This window comes from Brachyistius frenatus, unplaced genomic scaffold (genome assembly GCF_029030835.1).
Source record: "Brachyistius frenatus isolate BFR_SWC_R1_liver_20210118 unplaced genomic scaffold, ASM2903083v1 Contig_278, whole genome shotgun sequence".
NCBI lineage: Eukaryota > Metazoa > Chordata > Actinopteri > Embiotocidae > Brachyistius > Brachyistius frenatus.
Window position 1 is genome coordinate 25876 of NW_027210877.1, and position 18369 is coordinate 44244.

The following is an 18369-nucleotide window of genomic DNA, read 5'->3' on the forward strand; positions in this document are numbered from 1 at the left end:
TATCTATATATATTATATACAAACAAACAAGAAACACAGTCAACAGTGTTATTGTTGTGTGATGGATTTTGCCAGAGGTGAGTTATTGTACAGTCTTATTGCGGTCGGCAGGAATGATCTCCTGTATCTGGAATGATCTCTGTATCAGGAATGATCTCCTGTATCAGGAATGATCTCCTGTATCTGGAATGATCTCCTGTATCTGGAATGATCAGGAATGATCTCCTGTATCTGGAATGATCTCCTGTATCAGGAATGATCTCCTGTATCTGGAATGATCTCCTGTATCAGGAATGATCTCCTGTATCAGGATGATGATCTCCTGTATCTGGAATGATCTCCTGTATCTGGAATGATCTCCTGTATCAGGAATGATCTCCTGTATCTGGAATGATCTCCTGTATCTGGAATGATCTCCTGTATCTGGAATGATCTCCTGTATCAGGAATGATCTCCTGTATCTGGAATGATCTCCTGTATCAGGAATGTATCTGGAATGATCTCCTGTATCAGGAATGATCTCCTGTATCTGGAATGGAATGATCTCCTGTATCTGGAATGATCTCCTGTATCTGGAATGATCTGTATGGAATGATCTCCTGTATCTGGAATGATCTCCTGTATCTGGAATGATCTCCTGTATCTGGAATGATCTCCTGTATCTGGAATGATCTCATGTATCTGGAATGATCTCCTGTATCAGGAATGATCTCCTGTATCTGGAATGATCTCATGTATCTGGAATGATCTCCTGTATCAGGAATGATCTCCTGTATCAGGAATGATCTCCTGTATCTGTCCTTGTGAAAGCAGCTGGAGGAGTCTTTTGGAGAACGTCCTCCTCTGTCCCTACAGCAGGTGGTGGAGAGGGTGGTCAGGATTATCCAATATGGATAATAGTTTCTTCAGCGTCCTCCTCTCCACCACCTTTTCCAGGCTGTCCAGTTTGTAGCCGATGATGGAGCCGGCCTTCTTAACCAGTTTGTTGAGTTTGTTGGTGTCTCCGGCTCCAATGCTGCTCCCCCAGCAGACCACAGCGAAGTACAAAGCACTGGCCACAACAGATGGTAGAACATCTCCAACATCTCGCTGCACACATTGAAGGATCGAAGTTTCCTCAAGAAAAAGAGTCGACTCATCACCTTCTTGTAGACAGCATTGATGTTGGTCTTCCAGTTCAGTCTGTTGTCATGGAGACACCAGGTACTTGTACTCCTCCACCATGTCCACCTCCTCTCCCAGAACTCTCAGCGGTTGTGGAGCCATCGTCTTCCTCCTGAAGTCGACCACCATCTCTCTGGTCTTGGCCACGTTCAGGAGGAGGTGATTTCTACCAGCCCACTCCACAAAGTCCTCCACTACTGCCCTGTACTCCTCCTCCCGTCCATCCCTTATACACCGTCCACTGACTCCTCCTCCCGTCCATCCCTTACCACTGACTCCTCCTCCCGTCCATCCCTTATACATCCTACCACTGCAGAGTCATCAGAGAACTTCTGCAGATGTCTTGACTCTGAGTTGTTCTGGAAGTCAGTGGTGTAGAAGGTGAACAGGAAGGAGACAGAACAGTTCCCTGAGGAGCTCCAGTACCACTGACCACCGTATCAGACAGCACACTGCCCAGACGGACAAACTGTGGTCTGCCTGTCAGGTAGTCAGTGATTCAGGAGACGGTGGACGTGTCCACCTCCTCCACCCCCCCACCACCCGCAGCTTCTCACTCAGCAGCAGTGGTTGGATGGTGTTAAATGCACTGGAGAAATCAAAGAAAGTGATTCTCACAGAGTCACCGGTTCCATCCAGGTGAGACTGAGCTCGTTGCAGCAGGTAGATGATGGCGTCGTCCACTCCCACATGAGGCTGGTACGCAAATTGCAGAGGGTCCAGAGAAGATTTCACCAGCGGCCTGAGGTGGGCCAAGACCAGCCTCTCCAGCACCTTCATCACATGAGATGTGAGGGCAACCGGTCGGTAGTCGTTGAGGCCAGATGGAGTCGTCTTCTTGGGGACAGGAACCAGGCAGGACGTCTTCCACAGCACCGGGACCTCCTCCTGCTTCAGGCTCAGGTTGAAGAGGTGTTGTAGGACCTCAGCCAGCTGGACGGCGCAGGTCTTCAGGACCCCGGGGCCGATGCCGTCAGGCCCTGCAGCCTTGCGCTGGTGGAGTCTCTCCAGCTGTCCCTAACCTGGCCAGTTGTCACAGAGAGGGGGGGGGGGGGTCATGATGTCGATGGAGGAAGAGCCCTGTGAGATTGAGGGCTCTATGCAGTTCACCAGGGGGGAGGGGGGAGGCAGCAGAGGTGTTTGGGAGGTGTAAGGCGTGGAGGAGACAGATGAGGGTGGTGGACTAAACCTGTTGAAGAAACAGTTTAGTTCATTTGACCTCTCCAGGTTCCCCCTGGTTGTTCCTCTCCAGGTTCCCCTTGGTTGTTCCTCTCTTGGTTCCCCCTGGTTGTTCCTCTCCAGGTTCCCCCTGGTTGTTCCTCTCCAGGTTCCCCCTGGTTGTCTCTCTCTCTCCTTGAACCCAGTAATCTCCTTCATCCCGGTCATCACCTCCCTCACGTTGTTCTGCTGGAGTTTGGCCTCCAGCTTCCTCCTGTAGGAGTCCCTGACCTCCCTCATCTTCTCCTTCAGGTGGCGCTGCACTCTCCTGAGCTCCTCCCTGTCCCCAGACCTGAAGGCTGCTTTCTTCTGATTAAGAAGCACCTTCAGGTCACTGGTGATCCACGGCTTGTTGTTGGGGAAGCAGTGTCCAGTCCGGGATGGTACGGTGGTGTGTTCACAGAATTTGATGTATTCTGTGATGCAGTCCGTCCTGCTGTTGATGTCCTCCCCATGTGGTCCACACAGCACGTCCCAGTCCGTGGACTCAAAGCAGTCTTGCAGGGCGTCTTTATCCTCCTGTGTCCACCTCCTCACAGTCCTGGTGGTTACAGGCTGCCTCTGCACCAGGGGAACATACTTTGGTGTCAGCAGGACCAGGTTGTGGTCTGATCTACCGGGGGGGGGGGGGGGGGCAGTAGTACTGTATGCATCCATGACATTAGCATACAGTAAGTCCAGAGTTTTATTGTTCCTTGTGGGGCAGTTAACATACTGGTGCAAAGTTGGCAGGACTTTATCCAGACTGGTTAAAGTCTCCAGTAACTAACAAAAATGCACCGGGATGCTGAGTCTGAAGTTTGGACACAGTGGAGTAGATGGTGTCCACTGCTGCCTCTACGTCAGCTGATGGAGGAACGTACACAGCGTCAACAATGGCGGACGTGAACTCCCTCGGTAAATAATAAGGGCGCATCCCCACGGCTAGAAGTTCAATGTCCGGGCTACAGAAACGTTCCTTCACACACACGTGGTCGGGATTACACCACCTCTCGTTCACATAGACTGCAATCCCTCCACCTTTCTTCTTGCCGCTCCGAACAACGTCTCCGTCCGCCCGAACAGTCCTGAAGCCGGTACGGCCGCGCTGTGGTCCGGGAGATGTGAGTGCAGCCATGTCTCGGTGAAACACATGATGCTGCACTCCCGGTACTCTCTCTGGGTCTTTACCAGCGCCGAGCTCGTCCGTCTTGTTGGCCAACGACCTCACGTTCCCCATTAAGATCTCCGGTACCGCTGGTTTATATTTCCTCCTTTCCGCCTTTAGCTTAGCTCCAGCTCTGTAACCCCGACGTCTTCTCCGAAGTTCGTCCGGGATTTCAGGCCTCGCTCCGGGCAGCAGCAGTAGAGGTCTACTCAGCGCGATCAGCTGATCACGAGAGTAAACAATAACAATGCCCCCAACCAGAAAAGTGGAAAAATTACGGTCCATTGTCTGACCGTTAACTTAACACACGTGAAGAAAGAAAAACAACAACTCCGAAGAGAGAAGAAAGAAAAATACTTAAAACAAAACACACTTGGGGGGAGCTGCTGTAACAGGCTGCCACTAGCGCGGCGCCATCTTATCTAAGGGTTGGTTCAGGTCTACCTGAGCCAGCCCTAACTATAGGCTTTATCAAGAAGGAACGTTTTGAGTCTAATCTTAAAGCTAGAGAGGGTTTCTGCCCCTCCAACACAAACTGGGAGCTGGTTCCACAGGGGAGGAGCCTGAACACTGAAGCTCCGCCTCCCATTCTACTTCTGGAAACTCTAGGAACCACAAGTAGACCAGCGTACTGAGAGAGAAGTGCTCTGCTAGGATTATATGGTTCTATAAGATCTCTAAGATATGATGGAGCCTGGTCATGTAGAGCTTTGTAAGTTATCAAGAGAATTTTATTCTTGATTTCACAGGAAGCCAGTGAAGAAAAGATAAAACTGGAGAAATATGATCTCTCTTGTTAAATCCTGTCAGTACTCTTGCTGCAGCATTTTGGATCAGCTGCAGGTTTTTAATGAGTAATTTGGACATCCTAACAACAAGGAATTATAATAATCTAGTCTAGAAGTAACAAACACATGAATGAGTTTTTCTGCGTCACGCTGAGGAAGGATTTTCCTGATTTTATTAGTATTACGTAGATGAAAGAAGGCAGTTCTGGAGATTTGCTTTATATGGTGTCTAAATCTACATAGATGGCACCGGGCTGGTGGCAGCCTGTTGCAAGCAGCTCCCCTCCCCTCCCCCCCCTCTCCTCTCCTCTCTCCTCTCCCCTCCCCTCCTCCTCTCCTCTCCTCTTCCTCTCCTCCCCTCCTCCTCTCCCCTCCTCCCCTCTTCTTTCTTCCTCCTCTTCTGAGTTGTTTCTTCTTTCACATGTGTTAAGTGACGGTCAGATAATGGACTGTAACTTTTCTGGTGGCTCTTCTTCTTTTTTCCCTCCATAAACTGAACAACTTCATTCAAGTAAGTGATCAACTGTGAAAATATAATAATTTAATAATAATGATAATAATAATATATACGTGTTCTGCGGTCGGAAGTCGAAGTCATTAGTTTATAGTTGAAGTTGTTAAAAGGTGGAGAATTCAGCCTGTTTGACGTCCGTACTCAGACGTGTTGACACATTTTTCTTTTTTCAAACTGAACATAAAGTCAGAATCTCCGACTCTTCATACAGAATCATGATCGATTAGTTCTGTCTGACTTCTTGCCTTCCTTGTTTTTAACGTTACAGGTCGAACTCACGGAAGAGATGAAGCTTTCATGCTGCTGGACCACTGACGCTAAATTACCCTTTTTATTTGATGTAATATCAAATATAATGCAGTATATGACTTGTACACTGAATTACCATCGCTACTTATTTTACTGCTCTAATCTGCATGTTTTCTTTCAGGACGTATTGTCCGGCCTGAAGAAGGCTTCCAGCGCCGCATCAGTAAAATGATCAATAATTCAAATCCTATTATCTTGTGTGTCGTTTCATTTTGAATCGTCTGTTTGTGCTGCGACTGAGACACGATGTCTCATTTGGACCTGCGACGTCCAACCTGTCCCCTCGCATTCCCAAAGTCCTTCATTTAAAGACCAAATGCACCGAGTTCCCTTCAGCATGGAAGACTTATGCAGGAGGACATTCTGTCTTCTGCGCCGTGAGTCGGGACGGTTTTGATTTGATTTGATTTGAATGGTCTGAAAACTGAAGATTCTGGACAAACAAAGTTTTCTTTTTTTAGGAAAAACATATTTCTTGATGTTTATTACACTGAAATGTCTGAATGAAATACATATTTTATATTCTTTCACTCAGTCACACAAAAAAGATTAATTGATGTGAATCATGAGTTTGTGTTTACCGTGCGCAGCTTTCTACACACACACACACACACACACACACACACACACACAGTCTCAGGGCTGCATGCGAATGGCTCCGTCCAGGCGGACGACCTCTCCGTTGATCATCGGGTTCTCCACCAGGGAGGTCACCAGGTGGGCGAACTCTGCGGGGTCTCCCAGGCGCGACGGGAAGGGCACCTGGCGGGCCAGAAAGTCGCGCACCTTTTCGGGGAGACTCGCGAGGAGAGGCGTGGCGAACAGCCCTGAAGAGGGAGGAACGAACGAGACTTTACATTTCTGCTCCGTCTCCATCGAGGCTGAAGACACGACGTACGAGGAGGCGGAGCTCCGAGCGTCTGGTACTCTTTAAAAAAAAAAAATCTATTTTATAAATAATTTAGAATATTTTCTACATTGTCTTCTCCGCTGTCACTTATTTTATATCACCTTTTTTATTTTATTTTAAATTGGTTGTAAAAATTGTTGTACAGTGAACCCTCGCTATAACGCGGTTCACCTTTCACGGTCTCGCTGCTTCACGGATTTGCATCGTGCATTGTGTTCTGCATTCTGATTGGCTAAACAGTCTCTCCGCTTCTTCTCTACCTGTTTGTCAATAACGTTGCGGTTTAATATGTACACGTACGTAAAACAGCTTGCCAAATTAAAAATAATCGATGGTGGCATGTCGGTTTATAAGAATCTTTTTGCCCAGAAGAAAAAAGAGCGACAACAACTACCGATAACTATGTTCTTCTCTCGAAAAACCACACCTGCACCGCCGGCTTTAGAAGAAAGAACCGCTGCAGAGCGGAGTCAGGATGCAGCGGCTCAGTCAGAAGAGCAGTGAAATACACGAGTCACTATTTGTCCGACTGTACTTTGTATTTGTTTTCATAATCATTTTTCATTTTCTCCCGTTCTAATCCAATGACTCGGGTCGCAGTGGGGCGGTGCCGATCTCAGCAATTTGAAGCCTTCAGTTCGTATTGATGATTAAAATTATTATTTTACAGTACAGTAGTTATTTGTAAAAAAAAAAAACATTTATACAGTACTTTTATTTGTTAAACAAATGCTTGGGCCTGTAAAAAGGTTTTGTTCTTTGGTTTCAATGTATTATGGAGTATTTCATTGTATAATAATTGTAAAAAAAAATAAAGGTTACTACTTCACGGATTTCACCTATCACGGTTTCTATTTGGAACGTAACCCCCGCGATAAACGAGGGTTCACTGTATTTTTATTTTATTGTGAAAAACTTTACACCAAAGGTGCTTCAGAAATAAAGTTGACTTGACTTCGAACGCCAATAAAATGTCACTTTCTGTTTATTTATTTACAATGTAAAACGGCACAATAAACACAAACAAAAACAACTTTCAGTGTTACACTCCCGACCGGAGGACGGGTGAGTGGGGGCTGGTGGTGGTGGTGGGGGGGCCCCAGTCCGGTAAAACCCAGTCTTGTACCCGGCCCCCGCCTGCCCCCCCCCCCCCCCCCCGGGGGTTTAACAGCTCTACAGTTTGCGTCGGACTGGAAGGAGCCGGCGTGTTCCCCAAAAAACACAAAGTCTTCCAAAAGCTCACTAATCACGTCGTCTGAGTTCGTACCAGTCGTGTAAAATAAGTTGTCTGAAGCTTCATTTTTCTGTCAGCTGTGTGTTGGTTAAAGTGTGTTCACTGACCAGGTGCGATGGTGAGGACTCGGATGCCCATGGGTGCCAGGTCTCGTGCGATGGGCAGCGTCATCCCAACAATGCCGCCTTTAGAAGCTGAGTAAGCTGCTTGTCCAACCTCAAGAGAAACAAGAGAAATAAAGCTGATTAAAGAAATTAATTAGGAACTAGTCATGATTTTCAAATAAACAAAACAAAAATAGTCAAATCAAGTAGTTTATGTGACTATCGTTTTGTCTTATTTCCCCTGGTAGTAATTTGCACCTACAGCCAGAAGGTGGCGGTAATACACCTAAAATCAATGACGACTGTCGTCGACAACAAAAAAAACATCAGACTGTTTACAAAAGAGTTCGTAGCTTCAGGTCTGTAAAATGGTTCTGATCCAGAAGTGTCTTCAGCTGCAATACCAGCGAGTGCCACTAGAGGTCGGCTCCAAAAAGCCTCCGGCTCCATAGACTCCCATTCAACTTCTCAAAGCTTCAAAAAGACCTGTTTTTGGGGGGGGCGTGTCTGTTTGATTGACAGGCCTGTGGTGCAGTCAGGTTACAGCTATCGGTGGGCGGGACGTAGTATCGTCAGGTTTCCGATCAGATCGGTCAGATCCACCGCTGGCTCCTCCCCCAGCTCGTCCAAATATGGTCACTTCCTGCTCCGAACTAACAAGATGGTGACGGACAGAATCTGAACTGGAGGATTCATAATGTTCACAAACCAACGATGACATCACTGATGGTTGCTGACATCACTGATGGTTGATGACATCACTGATGGTTGATGACATCACTGATGGTTAGTTACATCGAGGTTCCAGTAAGATTACTGTGAGATTAGACGCTGCAGTAAAAAGCTGAAGGAGTCTTCGACCAGTAGCGAGTCGTCTGTTCTGTTTTGTTTTTGTTTATTTTCAAACCTACCTGTCCGTCAAAAGCAGCCACACTGGCCGTGTTGATGATGCAGCCTCGGTGTCCGTCTGCGTCGGGCTCGTTCTTCCCCATCTCACCCACAGCGAGGCGGATCACGTTGAAGGTTCCCGCGATGTTCACCTGCACAACAACAACAACAACAACAACAACAAAAAGAAAAGTCACGTGATTTTCCTGACGAGCCGTTTTCCGTCCGGCCGTACTTCTTACGTTGATGACACGCTGGAAGTCCTCCAGGCTGTGAGGGAGGTCCTTCTTGAAGTTGTACGTTTTGACGGCCACGGCGATGCCGGCGCAGTTCACCGCCAGGTCCAACCTCCCGAACTTCTCTCTGGCCAGAGAAACCGCCGACCGCACGTCTGCCTCCGACGTCACCTGCAGAGGACGAAGACAAAATGTTCGAGTCCAGGAAACTTTTATATAAAGTATAAAGTGGAACAGAAGAGGAATCTGGTGATGAAGTCATTGTGACCGTGCAGGAAGATGAGCCGGGTGTGAGCGCCGTCTACTGGGCTGAGAGGACATTACACCTCCAGCCTTGATATGCATTCAACACGTCTTCTGGGCTCAGAGTCTGTTCACTGTGGATGAAACCTGAAGGTACGGCCTGTTACCATGGTAACGGGAGGCAAATAAACCAGATCTGAATTTGTGAAAAAGTGGTGACATGTCTGAAATTCATTTTTGATTAATTCTAACAGGAAAAGTTAAAACTGAGAAAAAGTTGATTTTATACAAAAATGCTACGAAATAAAAAACCAAATGATCAGATGTTCTTCAACTAATAACAACAGTCTGATATCAATAATTACAACATTTTTAACAACTAATATGAAGGTTGAGAAAGTCAACAGTCTGAGCATCATGTTTCCACCTCGATAAACAACGAGTGTTCAGAGACGCGTCCCGGCTGGACTCACGTCTGCAGCAGCGAAGGTGCAGCGTTCCCCGAGACCGGCCGCCAGCGCGGCGCCGCCGGAGGACGGCAGGTCCACGATCACAGCCGACGCTCCGCTCTGCACCAGGCGCTCCACGGTGGCCCGACCCAAACCGGACGCCCCGCCCGTCACCATGCCGACCATACCCTGCAGAACAAACGCATTAAAAACCCACGTGGACGGGCGGCGGGGGAGGACGGTGGGAAAGGGAATAAAACTGGGAAAGACGGGCAAATTCATAAACTTCACTCACTTCTTCATTTTGGAGGAGAAAAAAACACTAGTGATCATGTGTGACGTCATTAAACGTATAAAAAAACTACAATATTTTGACTAGTTTAAATGTATTTGTATACATCTTAAAGGTACCATGTTGTATAAATTCAGATTTCCATTTCTTCTTTGGTGATAAAGAAGGACTCGTTGCTACGTAAATACCGTACTAACTAAACTAAACTAAACTAAACGCACCCAGCAGCTGGACTGTATCGACCTCCATCACTTGGTGATGTCACAAACTTACACTCAAAGGGGACCTTTAAATTGACTTCCATACTAGTCACAAAGAAACTGGAGATATGTTGAATTTTGAGTTGTCCATTTTTAGACACATTAAATTTAATTGTAGAAAACCTTTCAAGCGGTGTCTACTGATACTTTAACAAGACATCTTTAAAGACTTTTTAAGGTTTTGTCTGGAAAACGGAATAATCATGAGCCATTTTAGACGTAAAGATATCGTAAACTGGACTAATTAATCGTCACAACTCCATTAAATTGAATTATTTGGTTTGAATTTTTACGTTTTGACGAATCGACCTTTCACATGTGCTGAAGTCTCCCGTGTCCGGAGGTCAGCGAACACACCACGAAGGGCGCTCGTGAGCCTCCAAAGAAGCTTCTAAAGCTCGAAAGCAGCGAGCTGACCGGAAGTACAAAGCTCGCCCGTCTGTCAGCACGAGCCCGGCCACCTGTTGAAGTAAACACCACCTGTTGAACACCGTCAGTGACGCGGAGCGCGAACGCGTCGCATTCTTCTCCTCACCTTCACACACCGAATGTTCGCCATGTTTGTTCGAGGCCGGCCGTGACGTCACACGCCAGAGATCGTGTATGTGACAGATGGTCGCGCTCAGCCGATGAACCGTGTTCGTGCTCCTCAGCTCAAATCCAACGACGCTTCACTTTAACACATTTTATTAGTTATATATTTGAAAACAAAACAGAGGATAAATCAATCATAGTGTCTTTATAAAATATTAAACACTCATCAACGTTGTATTTCATTTTGAGCTGAATGATTTTTCGTTTATGAATGATCTAAATTAATTAATTTTCAAAGCAAAAATACCAAATAATCAGCATTTGCTGCTTATATATTGATGTTGCAGTAAAAATACAACTACTGCTATTTTTGCACTTCAGGTGCATTAATGCAGTACTGAAATGTTTTAGTGTCACAGCATATAAAAAAAATCATTCATTTGAAGGAAAAAAATAACAATTCCTAAAAAACAACGTGTTTTTGTGAGAACTTTCCAATATAAAGCTGTACGAGCACGATATGCTTCAGAAGTTATCCTACAAAAACCTCAGTGTGAGACCTCATGTCATTACTCTTCGGTCCTCCGACTCAAGCACTGAAGCCCCGCCCTCGACGTTGTGGCCTGGCCAATCGGTGAAAGGTTCGGGGAACGCCCCTTCCGAGGCAGCGCTCTCGTCCAATCAGAGCTCTGCAGCCGAGCGCGGTCATTTCAGGCGACTCGCTGATGAACTGAGACGTTCAGGGTCCTAACAGCTTTAAAGAACTATTTAATATACAAACTGGATTACTTGAAACCATGTTCGGTCCTGGAAGTCATGTAGGAAAGCAAACACAACATTTACAGAGCTTTGAGGAGAAAATCCTTTATTTTCAATAAAAATATCAAATCATGACATTTTTTTTACCTTTAAATTATATTTACTTCTAAAAAAGATTACAATCGCACCAAAAACTCAAAGATGTACGAAGAAGGCTGCTGGTACTTTTATTGATTATTTTCATTTATAATTCAACTATGGATCAACCAACTGCCAAAAATATGAAGATAATTAGTTTAGAGCTGCGAGTAATAAAACACTGATGACTACTTCGATCATTCGTGAATGTTTTGGTGGTTTTTTAAGCAGAAACTCAAGATTCAGTTTGCAGCTTTTCCAATGTGAGTTTTTAAACCTTTCATGTGTAAACACGTCCTTCAGTTCTGGTTTAACAGGTGATCCTGACTTTAATGTTCCAGTTATATCACTATATACTATACACTATAACACTATATATATATATATATATATTCACTAGCTGCAACTCTAATTGGGTTTAATATCATAAAAAAGAAAACGAGCAGAATTGACATTTGAGAAGATGAAACGATGACATCATGGCAAAATATTTGCTTTGAGAATTTGTTTTTTATAAATTCACAATTTGTTTCAGTTTTAATATAAAAATGACTGAAAACAACAGTGAAGTTGGTCGAAAGAAAAAGATGTCCGCAGAATCTGGAAGAGGAAACGCTTATATATCTTTATATATATATATATATATATATATATATATATATATATATATATATATATAGATATATATATATATATATATATATATATATATATATATATATATATATATATATATATATATATATATATATATATATATATATATATATACATATATATATATAGATATAGATATATATATATATATATCTATATCTATACGTACAGTGGGGCAAAAAAGTATTTAGTCATCCACCAATTGTGAAAGTTCTCCCACTTAAAAAGATGAGAGACGCCTGTAATTTTCATCACAGGTACACTTCAACTATGAGACAGGATGGAGAAAGAATCCAGGAAATCACATTGTAGGATTTCTAATGAATTAATTGGTAAATTCATCGGTAAAATAAGTATTTGGTAGTGATGTTACGAGGTGTGCCGACGCTTCGAAGCGTGTGTGGAGTAACGGAGGGGGCGTGTCCTCGAAGCACGTGTCGAGGCTTGCTTCATTTAGGGGAGGAGCCAAAAATGATGACGTCCGAAGCCTCGCTGCCGGCTGTACCACGTGACTGCTTCGGGAAGTGGTTCAGGTGTTGCCGGGAGGTTTGACGGCAACATAAACCCCTCAGGCTCCATTCAAAATGTGGGTTGTTGGTGGAGAGTTGAGGTCAGTTGAGAGTTTGGATAGTTTGGAGAGTTTAGAGAGAGAGAGATAGTTTGGAGATTTAGGAGAGTGAGGAGAGAAGGAGGTGATAAGATGGAGCCAGCCGGGAAGAGGAGGATTTCCCCTGTGGGAACACTTTGATTTGATAACTCCTAATAAGCTAAATCTAACTCTATTTCAGACACATTAGGTTTGCTTATCAAGAACTGTATTTTTCACAGTTTCTTATTTTATTCAAAGGTGAGGTGTTTATTGTGCTCCAAGGAGTTGGGGTACAATAACAACACCTCATCCATGCTGAGGCGTTAACGTGCCTTGCATGAGAATAAGGAGGAAACTGGAGCTTCACCCAGCCAAGGGAAGTCATTACAATATTACAAATGCACCGTCACAATTTATCCCTGTTCACTTTTGTTTATTGTGTAAATAAAGACAGATAACAGACACTGTATTTATTCTCTTTTAACCAGCCACCAGAAAACCAGAGCTGGATGAAGCCCTCGTCTCCATGATAGTGAAGGACACACAGCCCTTCAGTATTGTGGATGATGTTGGATTCAGGGCATTTGTGTCCAAACTGGATCCTAATTATGTCCTCCCTACAAGGCAGGTATGTATGGGTGCATGCATGAAACAAATGAGTACTTTATTGTGTCTCACAGTTCAGCACTATATATTTTTTCCTTGAGGCTCTGAAGGCCATGGTGGAGGCCAAGTATGAGTCAGCTCAGGAGAAGGAGAAGGCTAAAGTGGAAAAGGTGGCTGCTGTTAGCCTTACTTCTGACATGTGGACATCCATAAAACCAAAAACTGTTGAGAAACTGTTATTTCTGAATAAAAATGAATAAAATGTCCCCTGTCCTGTACATCATTGTCCAAGTTACACAAGCACTTCCACTGTCCTCTGCCTGCTTAAGCCCATGACATGTTCCTAAAGTGACAGAAAAACATGATTACACAACCTGCCATATCATATGATACGATAATTTTGGGAAAATTTACACACACAGAATACATTCAAAAGATATTTTATTATGCACATATGTGATAATTTATGTACAGAAATTATTTGGTCATACATTTTTGTAATTCAGTCATTCCCAACAGCCATAACAGACACAAACATTCAATGCATCACATGTGGTTCAGATCCAGCTGCCTGTCATTCTACACTTGGCCAGCAGGTGGTTCCGTGTTCACATGAAGCTTCGAGTAATGAACCCTTTCTGGAACCAGTTGGCTGAAGTGGTTCGATGCCTCATGAGGCTTCATCTCACCATCACTAGTATTTGGTCACCGACAAACAAGCAAGATTTCTGGCTCTCACAGACCTGTAACTTCTTCTTTAAGAGGCTCCTCTGTCCTCCACTCGTTACCTGTATTAATGGCACCTGTTTGAACTTGTTATCAGTATAACAGACACATGTCCACAACCTCAAATAGTCACACTCCAAACTCCACTATGGTCAAGACCAAAGAGCTGTCAAAGGACACCAGAAACAAAATTGTAGACCTGCACCAGGCTGGGAAGACTGAATCTGCAATAGGTAAGCAGCTTGGTGTGAAGAAATCAACTGTGGGAGCAATTATTAGAAAATGGAAGACATACAAGACCACTGATAATCTCCCTCGATCTGGGGCTCCACGCAAGATCTCACCCCGTGGGGCCAAAATGATCACAAGAACGGTGAACAAAAATCCCAGAACCACACGGGGGGACCTGGTGAATGACCTGCAGAGAGCTGGGACCAAAGTAACAGAGGCTACCATCAGTAACACACTACGCCGCCAGAGACTCAAATCCTGCAGTGCCAGACGTGTCCCTCTGCTTCAGCCAGTACATGTCCAGGCCCGTCTGAAGTTTGCTCGAGAGCATTTGGATGATCCAGAAGAGGATTGGGAGAATGTCATATGGTCAGATGAAACCAAAATAGAACTTTTTGGTAAAAACTCAACTCGTCGTGTTTGGAGGAGAAAGTTGCATCCAAAGAACACCATACCTACTGTGAAGCATGGAGGTGGAAACATCATGCTTTGGGGCTGTTTTTCTGCAAGGGGACCAGGACGACTGATCCGTGTAAAGGAAAGAATGAATGGGGCCATGTATCGTGAGATTTTGAGTGAAAACCTCCTTCCATCAGCAAGGGCATTGAAGATGAAACGTGGCTGGGTCTTTCAGCGTGACAATGATCCCAAACACACCGCCGGGCAACGAAGGAGTGGCTTCGTAAGAAGCATTTCAAGGTCCTGGAGTGGCCGAGCCAGTCTCCAGATCTCAACCCCATAGAAAATCTGTGGAGGGAGTTGAAAGTCCGTGTTGCCCAGCGACAGCCCCAAAACATCACTGCTCTGGAGGAGGTCTGCATGGAGGAATGGGCCAAAATACCAGCAACAGGGTGAAGAGCTTGTGAAGACTTACAGAAAACCTTTGACCTCTGTCATTGCCAACAAAAGGTATAGAACAAAGTATTGAGATGAACTTTTGTTATTGAATAAATACTTATTTTTCACCATAATTTGCAAATATATTCTTTAAAAATCAGACAATGTGATTTTCAGGAAAAAAAAATTCTCATTTTGTCTCAGTTGAAGTGGAAGAACTTTCACAATTGGTGGCTGACTAAATACTTTTTTGCCCCACTGTGTGTGTGTATATATATATATATATACACACATGTGTGTATATATATATATATATGTGTGTGTGTGTATATATATATATATATATATATACACACACATGTATGTGTATACACGAATGTATATATATATGTATACATATATACGTATGTGTATACATATACACATACGTATATATGTATACACACGTGTATATATATATACGTATGTGTATATGTATGTCTGTATGTATATGTATATATATGTGTATATATATATATATGTATGTGTATATATGTGTATAACCCTAACCACCCGCTCCACCTCACCGCCCGCTCCACCACACCGCCCGCTCCACCGACCGTCCGCTCCACCCTACCGACCGCCCGCTCCACCTCACCACCCGCTCCACCTCACCGCCCGCTCCACCGACCACCCGCTCCACCCTACCGACCGCCCGCTCCACCTCACCACCCGCTCCACCTCACCGCCCGCTCCACCTCACCACCCGCTCCACCGACCACCCGCTCCACCCTACCGACCGCCCGCTCCACCTCACCACCCGCTCCACCGACCGCCCGCTCCACCCTACCGACCGCCCGCTCCACCTCACCGCCCGCTCCACCTCACCGACCCCGCTCCACCTCACCGCCCGCTCCACCACATCGCCCGCTCCACCGACCGCCCGCTCCACCACACCGCCCGCTCCACCTCACCGCCCGCTCCACCGACCACCCGCTCCACCCTACCGACCGCCCGCTCCACCTCACCGCCCGCTCCACCGACCACCCGCTCCACCCTACCGACCGCCCGCTCCACCACACCGCCCGCTCCACCCTACCGACCGCCCGCTCCACCTCACCGCCCGCTCCACCACACCGCCCGCTCCACCGACCGCCCGCTCCACCCTACCGACCGCCCGCTCCACCTCATCGCCCGCTCCACCCTACCGACCGCCCGCTCCACCACACCACCCGCTCCACCTCACCGCCCGCTCCACGCTACCGACCGCCCGCTCCACCTCACCGCCCGCTCCACCCTACCGACCGCCAGCTCCACCCTACCGACCGCCCGCTCCACCTCACCGCCCGCTCCACCGACCACCCGCTCCACCCTACCGACCGCCCGCTCCACCACACCGCCCGCTCCACCCTACCGACCGCCCGCTCCACCTCACCACCCGCTCCACCACACCGCCCGCTCCACCCTAACGACCGCCCGCTCCACCTCACCACCCGCTCCACCACACCGCCCGCTCCACCCTAACGACCGCCCGCTCCACCTCACCACCCGCTCCACCCACCGCCCGCTCCACCCTACCGACCGCCCGCTCCTCCACCACCGCCCGCTCCACCCTACCGACCGCCCGCTCCACCACACCGCCCGCTCCACCCTACCGACCGCCCGCTCCACCACACCGCCCGCTCCACCCTACCGACCGCCCGCTCCACCTCACCACCCGCTCCACCCTACCGACCGCCCGCTCCACCACACCGCCCGCTCCACCGACCGCCCGCTCCACCTCACCGCCCGCTCCACCACATCGCCCGCTCCACCCTACCGACCGCCCGCTCCACCTCACCGCCCGCTCCCCTACCGACCGCCCGCTCCACCTCACCGCCCGCTCCACCTACCGACCACCCGCTCCACCTCACCGCCCGCTCCACCGACCGCCCGCTCCACCCTACCGACCGCCCGCTCCACCTCACCGCCCGCTCCACCCTACCGACCGCCCGCTCCACCTCACCGCCCGCTCCACCCTACCGCCCGCCCGCTCCACCCTCACCGCCCGCCCGCTCCACCCTACCACCGCCCGCTCCACCTCACCACCCGCTCCGGTCCACGTTGTCTTCTGAATGGTGTCCGGTGTTTTTGGACAGCAGACATGCAGAGTATGACGCCGATCACCAATGGCAACAGAGACTTCAGTCACCGTGGCAACCGAACACAGGATGTGGGATGGTGCCTCTCCTGTCAGGTGATGGTTGGTTCACCGTGAGAAAGACAGTAGGCTGTATAGTTATCTCCCAGATCTGGTGTGATCCTAAAACTATACAAACTACTACCTCATCCCACAGCTCCCAGCGCCTCCTCCAGGAGGTCAGGAGGTCACAACCCGACCCGTCAGCGCCTCCTCCAGGAGGTCAGGAGGTCACAACCCGACCCGTCAGCGCCTCCTCCAGGAGGTCAGGAGGTCACAACCCGACCCGTCAGCGCCTCCTCCAGGAGGTCACCTCCCCATCAGACATGGGGCAGGATGAAGAAGAGCTGACCGGTCCTCCTGGATGCAGCCTCGGGGAGCTCCTGTCCTCCAGGAGGTCACCAGGGGCCGAACCAAGCGGCAGAGCAGCTCCCTGTGCCCGGGAGGAGCAGCTCCCTGTGCCCGGGAGGAGCAGCTCCCTGTGCCCGGGAGGAGCAGCTCCCCCGGGCACTAGCCTTCAGGGCTAGTTAGCATTAGCTAGTTAGCATTAGCTGCACAGACGCTCGTCCCGTTAAAGTGATGCAACATCAGCGCTGCTAGCTGCTAGCTGCTAGCTGTCAGCTCCACCCGCTCCGCTCCGCCACACCACCCCCATCCGCCTCCCCGCCGTCTTCCTCCCCTGTTTGGGTACCAAACCACGGCAGCGGTTAACGTCCATCTTCCGTGTGAAGCCCAGGTGGACCCTCGCATCGTCCTCGCCATCTTTCCGAGCGGAGGTGCTGATCGCGTGTCCAATTATCGCGAGATGTGCGGGTCTGCGTGGAGCGCGCATGAACGAGATTTCAAGTGCAGGGAGCAACCATTGATTGATTGATTGATTGATTGATTGATTGACTGTCTTCCTCTTCATTTTATATTCTTTGGAGTTGAGATAATTGTTTGCAGTAAATAAACATTTAATAAAGTTTCCATTTCACTCTGTAAGTTATCAGATGTTTAACTTTAGATCATGTTTATAGTCTATATATATAGATATATATATAGTTTAACTGTTAAAAATATTGTCGAATTTAATTTGTATACAACTTCATTAAAGTGCATAATTAACCATTTTTAATGGATTTTATACTATTAAATGTACAAGTAGCATATTTGCCTTTAAATTGCGGTAGAAGACCTAAAGTTACTTCCCAAAACCATCCTTTTAAATTTCAACCAGTCAATAGGGATTAAAATCATTTAAATAGCCATTGACTTTATAAAATTCGGATATTTAAAGCCTCCATAATTACTTTTCATTTCACTGCATGCGTCTATAAAATTAAAAAATTAAAGCCAACGTAAATCTAAAATAAATCAAGACTCTGGACACAAAAAA

At 47.2% G+C, this 18369-nt stretch overlaps 1 protein-coding gene across 3 annotated transcripts; it reads right to left on the reverse strand.

Moving 5' to 3' along the window:
• Nucleotides 1–5587: 5587 nt before the first annotated feature.
• On the reverse strand, nucleotides 5588–10335 carry hsd17b10 (hydroxysteroid (17-beta) dehydrogenase 10). 3 transcript variants are annotated; one of them, XM_069721944.1, is made up of 6 exons: nucleotides 10292–10335; nucleotides 9229–9393; nucleotides 8519–8683; nucleotides 8300–8428; nucleotides 7392–7500; nucleotides 5588–5967 (listed from the first exon to the last, which is right to left on the reverse strand). In XM_069721944.1, the coding sequence occupies exons 1-6, from the start codon at nucleotides 10313–10315 to the stop codon at nucleotides 5777–5779; spliced, it is 783 nt and encodes a 260-aa protein (XP_069578045.1). In that variant the 5' UTR covers nucleotides 10316–10335; the 3' UTR covers nucleotides 5588–5776. The 3 variants fall into 3 exon arrangements, with proteins under 3 accessions (XP_069578045.1, XP_069578047.1, XP_069578046.1); XM_069721946.1 differs by having other exon boundaries at nucleotides 10302–10325; XM_069721945.1 differs by lacking the exon at nucleotides 10292–10335 and adding an exon at nucleotides 10050–10285.
• Between the last annotated feature and the right edge of the window lie 8034 nt (nucleotides 10336–18369).

Excerpts from the sequence above, each read along its gene's own strand:
- hsd17b10 (XM_069721944.1), bottom strand. The coding sequence starts at position 10,315 with ATGGCGAACATTCGGTGTGTGAAG. Across the intron at positions 9,394-10,291 it reads CGAACATTCGGTGTGTGAAG|GGTATGGTCGGCATGGTGAC; the intron begins GTGAGGAGAAGA and ends TTTGTTCTGCAG. Across the intron at positions 7,501-8,299 it reads TGGCTGCTTTTGACGGACAG|GTTGGACAAGCAGCTTACTC; the intron begins GTAGGTTTGAAA and ends GTTTCTCTTGAG.